The sequence below is a fragment of the Cyphomyrmex costatus genome, unplaced genomic scaffold (assembly GCF_001594065.2).
Source record: "Cyphomyrmex costatus isolate MS0001 unplaced genomic scaffold, Ccosl1.0 scaffold219, whole genome shotgun sequence".
Taxonomy (NCBI): Eukaryota; Metazoa; Arthropoda; class Insecta; order Hymenoptera; family Formicidae; genus Cyphomyrmex; species Cyphomyrmex costatus.
Window position 1 is genome coordinate 941,917 of NW_017276246.1, and position 6,089 is coordinate 948,005.

Sequence of the window (6,089 nt, forward strand, 5' to 3'; positions counted from 1 at the left end):
CGTTATTTACGCCGAGGACGGAGAAGACGGTTCCCCCATATACCCCCGCCACACCCGCGGACCGTGGCGTCTCGCTCGCACCAGAGTGGCGGGGGGGGGGCCCCCCATCTCCGTCCTGTTCGCGCACGCTCTCCCTGTGCGCCCGTCCGCGCAGGAGAGGACACTCTCGTTTCGGGATCCGTTGCGGCAACACGCGTTTCTCTCGCCACGGAGACAGGATAGGGGAAAAAAAAAAAGTGTCGGGATCTAGTACTCGGTGTGTGTTCCGCACTTCGAACTTGACGTGTTTTTCGGAAATTTTTGTGAAACGGCGTGCTCGAGCCGGGATACCAGCGCCTTACTACGAATCGCCGTGCGCACTGGTGCGTATGTCTGTGTTGTGTTCCGCGCGTATCGAATATAGTGAACGTGTACGTGTGTATGTGACAGAACGTCGCAGGAGGATGCAGTGTTGCCGGATGTTATAGGCGCGAATACGCGTACGTAGTGTACTGTACGGTACGACGCGAGGCCACCAAAGAGAGGAAGAGAGACGCGCGAAGGTTCGACGGAAAGGGGAAGAGAGAGAGAGAGAGAGTGCGGCGTCGTCGTCGATCGATTTCGACTCGTTCGCCGGAGGTGGAAAATCGCGAACTGTATTAGCGTTGCTGCCGCACAAGCGGCATTGTCACATCGCATACGAATTCACGAGCATCGTTGTGGCGGTGAGTACAGCGCACACAGTGACATTTGGCGGTGCGGTGCTATCGATGAGAGACAAGGACTTGGCAACGTCGCACCGACTGCCCTCGCACACAAACGCGCGCGAATACACGTACCTAGAAGGGAACTTGGGGTGGCTGGCTGGTTGGCTGGCGCTGGCAGGCTAGCGGACGAGCAAACAGGGCAGGCAGGCAGGCCACCACACAGGCTTTCTTGTTCCGAGGACGGTGCTCCTGGTCGTGCCGTCTCTCTTTTCTACCCACCATTGCGCTTACTCTTCCTCACCCTCGGCCCCCCTCGCCTCTCTTCCCGTCCTCGATCAACTCAATCGCGCTCTCGTTCTCTCCCTCCCTCCCTCTCTCTCTCTCTCTCTCTCGCGCTCATGCCGCGCGTACCGTTGAGAGCCTCTCCCTTCCCCTGCCGTACTCTTTCTCTGCCTCTCTACCCCCTCTCCTCACCTTACCTCGAACGGATCGGGCGAGTCCACTAGGCTTGCGAGGGGTGGTCGGCAGACCTCGTCTCTAGTCGGCCTCGATCCGTAGAGTGCGTCAGACGCCGCGAGTCGATCGCTCCGGTTATACGGACATTCGCGAACCGTAGCGTACCGTGGGTACGTCGTGGGGCCCGCGACGGTCATTGCGCGTTACCTGCGCATAGCCGCGGCCCGCGGCAGCTCGTATTGCGGCCAGTTTACGCGTTCAGCCTGGGACGCACTCGACCAGCGTATATCCGTACGACGGCCATGTTTGGTGTTTACGACGTGAGGGGGAGTCGCTGACGTCACGTACGCGAGCGAGCGGCCCGATCTCGCCCGAACGGCACGACGACTGCGGCGGGCGACTCACGACGGGCGGCAGCAGCGACAGGCAAACCGCGACGACAACGACGACGAGGTGGAAAAACGTGCGCGCCGCTCCACGCCGGTAGGCACCCAGCCGCTGCTGCGCTCGCGCACCACGACGACCGGCACTCGCACCGTCATCGAAGAATAGGAAGATCGACGGAGAAACCCCGCGTGCACGCCACGTACGGAGAATCGCAGCATCGCCCGGTGTCACCGTTCGCCTCCCTTCTCCTTTTTTTTTCCCCGATGGGACGCGCGAACCCGTCAATCTGGCTCGCGGTGATCGCCGCACCTCCTACTGGCTTTTCGAAAAACATCGTCTCGCCCTCCGCTCCCTTCTCCGTCACGTCGCTGAAATAACGCTCCGTCTGTAAAACGGACTTCCCGATCAAGCAGCTTCGCCGAGAAAAAGGAGCGGCAGTCGGGCGATGCCGTCGAGCGACGTCACGCCGCTCGAACGCACGACGACGGCGACGGCGACGCGTCGCGACTGACGACGCACGTGTCCGACGATGCGCGACGCGACGGAGTCGCGAACGAACTGAGAAGAGAGACCATCCCGATCGCGCACGTGTCTCTCTCTCTCTCGCACGTCTCTCGGCTGCGTCAATCTCAGCAGCAGCGCGTGCCGGGTGCGATCGATCGGAGCGAACGATCGTCGTCTCGTACGACGACGCACGTGGTGCACACAGTGATCGCTCTCGATTGACGCGCGCGCGCGTGCGTTGTGCGTGTACATACATGCGCACGTGTCTGTGATCGATATCCCCCGCCTGCCCGCCGGTGTATGTGTGTGTGTGTGTGTCGCGCGCCGGTTTACATATGGTGTTTCACAGGATACCGCACGTGATACGCAGCCACAAGCCGACCGAGGATTGCTCAGGACGTCGGGATTAAAAAGACCGTTTCTCTCCCGTCATCGTCGAGCCATGGAGCTGGGTGACAGAGTTTACGCCGCGGAGCGGATCACGAAAAAGAGGGAAAAGCGGGTTAGTACCGCCCGCGACCACGTCCAGATGGCGCTACCAGGCGGAATCCGTCTGCGCGCCGTTCCCGCCCCCTCTCTATCTCTCCCTTCTCCTGCCCTCCTCGTCTTGTCTCTTTTTTTTTTTTTTTTCGTCTTTTTCGTCTTTTCTCTCTTCCGCTGACAGCCGGCTTCGCGCGGCTGCCGGTTCTTCCACGACGCTTTTAATACGGCTCGCGATATCAAAACATGCGCCGACAGGTACAGGCCCTCCCCTGTTACCTGCATGCTACACAATGCCGCGTTCACGTCGTGTATACTTTATCCAAATCGTCGAGAGCACGCTCGCGGAGATCGATCGTCGCTGGTCGATCCGCCGGTTTTGTCATCGACGAGATTATCGATTCGCTCCCGTTAATGAAACCGCGATTCCGCGCCCCGTTACGCTACGACACGTTGACAGGAGGAATAATAACGGCTTCTCTCTCGAAACGTTCTCCGTTATTTTAAACGTAAAATGAAAGCTACGGAGAAAGGAAAGAGAGAGAGAGAGAGAGAGGGAGCAAAAAGTAAATAGATCAATTTAATACGAGAAACACCAATTACGGTCAAAGTTAGACGCGTTAGACTAATACATATATACGTATTTCAAATAAAATCTCAGAAATATTACTGTATGCCGATTGCTTTCAGACTTTCGACACATAATCGATCTGAAATACTGCCAATCCCCCAAATTTAATTACAAGTTGATTTGATGCTTCTGACATTTTGAGAAACCTGTGAAGAACTCATTACGAAAAATATTATCGCAATCAAAAGTAAATAGAACTTTTCTCGAAAGATGATTTTTAGTGCGCGGAGTTACTCCAGTCGTATGTTTCTTACTTACTTCATCATATATTTAATAGTCGAAAGTTTAAGGCTGGGTCCACAAAACTAAGAGGCCCTAAACCGTAAAGTCGTAAGAAATTGATCAATCATAGTTGAACGCGAGAAAAATAATCGACTGTGATTGGTCAAATTCTTACGGCTTACGGCATCTTAAAGCAAGATTGTGGACCCAGTCTAATTTGATGTTATCTCTAATATTCATCTCTACCAATGACTGCGTTCTGTAAAAGAATAATATATGTAATTGATTCTATCCTTAATTCATTATTGGATCTAAGTGTATAGATTAATAATATTAAAGATCTTACAACAGTTGCAAAACTGCTGTTTTTACTGAAGCAATGTAGATTGAACTTTAATCTCGATTCAATTTAAGCAAAAACGTAAGGCGGTAAACTAATCGAACAATTACAGTAAAGAACGTAAGATAATACACTGAAAAAAAAATCTTAATTTTAAAGAAATATTTCTCTGCTCATATTTGAAAAAAACATTATTTCTGTTTTTACAAATAAAATAAATATCTTAATTTCAAAGATGGTTTTCATTGACCCAAGGAAATAATTTTTTAAAATAATTTAAATAAAATTTGAGCAAAAAATATTTCTTTCAAATGAAGATTTTTTCAGTAGAAGCAGGTCTAAAATGTGATTGCTTATTGTTTACGTTTATCCTGTTCTCAAGTTCTTTGTGTGTTATAGCTTTTATTCTTAATTCTTATATATAAAACTAGAAAAAGATGAAGAACAAGTCAAATCGAGATTAAAATTAATCTGTATTGTTGAAACCGGACACAAAGTCGATTACATTTAATAAATAGTCGCTCGCACCTATTAAAGGCGATAGAAACAGTCACGTAATCCGTGTACGATGTAGGAAGAAACTTTCATTTGTTTCACACTTCGTTAAAACAATATGATAATCTTGGTTGAATACATGAATACGTTTGGTGTTGCATTTTTATTATTGCCCTCGGTCTTAAAAGCAAATTGAGAGAGCTACTAGTAAAAGAAGGTATCCCAACCACGCATTCTGACACCGACTATACAATTTCTGGTTAACGGGAGTCTCCGGAGGCGGACAACGGTGGGTTCGCTGACGGATAGGAGAAAGGCTCCGTATGGCATGGCGATCAGCTGGTAGCAGCCGATGGCGTATTTCTATGAAATGTGCGTCGTAGAGCGCAATACCGCGAACGTAAAATTATCCTATAAAATTCTCCGCAAAAGTGTAACTTGCGTAAATCGTTTCAATTTTCTTTTTTTTTTTTTTTATGCTATCCGGAAATCTCGAAGGGGACAAAAAACTTTGCTGGAAATAATGTCAGGAATTAAAAACATACAAAGTAATGTAAACAACGTAAACAGTACGAAACTGTCTTATCCACACTACGCATTGTTTAAATTTTAAGGATTGCGAATCGAGAATTAGAATTCAGCCAATCAGAAAGGAATAGATTAAAATGGAAATCATTTGATTGGTCAAATTCAGGCTAGTCTCGTGTGATTCAGCATTCAAATCGCTGCACAATTAAAGTCAGCAAACTATGTTTTTGCGGAATCTCCATAAATTCCTCCAAAGGATAAAGATTCTTCGAATTTTTTATTGCTATACTGAACTGTACTGGAAATTTCCTTTTCGCTTTCTCCAAATTTTAAACGTATATCTAGTACTTTAAATGCAAAGAGTGTATTTCGTATACTAGTTTAGCTATGAAAAATATATACTGAACCAAAACTATACGTAAATACAATAAAATATTTCTTCAATTAATGAAAATTGGTCCAATAAACTTTTAGATTATAAAATTATTACTAGAATTTATTGCAAGAATGAATATTTAATTATATAAATAAATTCAAGTTGTTGTATCAATGAATAATTGGACATTAATCAACATAAATAACATTAAGTCGAACATTGATTAATGAATTGATCATTGGACCAAAATTTTTCTGTGTTTTTTTTCATTTATTAGATTGAAATGAGATGAAATCAAAACGAGGAAATATTGGGTATTCGCTGATTTGTGAGAAATAACGTTGAATCGCAGAAAGTTAAGCTCCAACTGAGCACCGAAACTGACAAACTACTCGCGGGGGGGAGGAAAGATCCTACGATTTTTTATTCGGGACGCATCCGCGAGATTTCCTTTCTTCCGATGCAATTTAAATCGCCCCGCGTCGTCTGTTCGTATCGAAGATCGCCGTTTCACCGGCTGGTTTTGAAAACCGAACAAATCGAACTCGTGAAATGACGTGTAAAGCGTCATAAAGCGCATTTTCTCCCGCGAATTGATGACACGATTGTTGCGTTATCGACACGTAACAATATCGGGTAACGGTGTCCTGCGAAGGGACGACAACCTGCTCCGCGTTATCGTGTCGATCATGTCACCCGCCAGCTTCATTCGTAGGGTTTCATTCGTACTGCGTTCCGCGATGTATCGCGCGTGTCATTGTTTTCCAACTGTCGTGCCTGTGCATCATGATGGGGCAGCAGCGGCGTGCCGTTTCTGTTATTGGCCCACCGCCAATGAGTGAGCTGCCCATCGAACATCGACGTAGCCGGCTGTGCTATCGACCGTGCTTTATGCCACGAGATGGTTTCAAAAATTCACGCGTTTTCCAACCGCTCAAGCGAGATATCGCTTTCTCTCTCTCTCTCTCTCTCTCTCTCTCTCTC

At 47.7% G+C, this 6,089-nt stretch overlaps 1 protein-coding gene across 1 annotated transcript in view; it reads left to right on the forward strand.

Annotated features, from left to right (window-relative positions):
- The first annotated feature begins 307 nt into the window (after window positions 1-307).
- LOC108773740 (polycomb group protein Pc) overlaps window positions 308-6,089 on the forward strand; it is a 17,197-nt gene continuing 11,415 nt past the window's right edge. Inside the window, exons 1-2 of the mRNA XM_018539656.1 lie at window positions 308-362; window positions 2,383-2,535. Of these exons, the coding sequence (XP_018395158.1) occupies window positions 2,476-2,535 (60 nt within the window). The 5' untranslated portion in view covers window positions 308-362; window positions 2,383-2,475. The remainder of the gene's footprint in view (window positions 363-2,382; window positions 2,536-6,089) is intronic.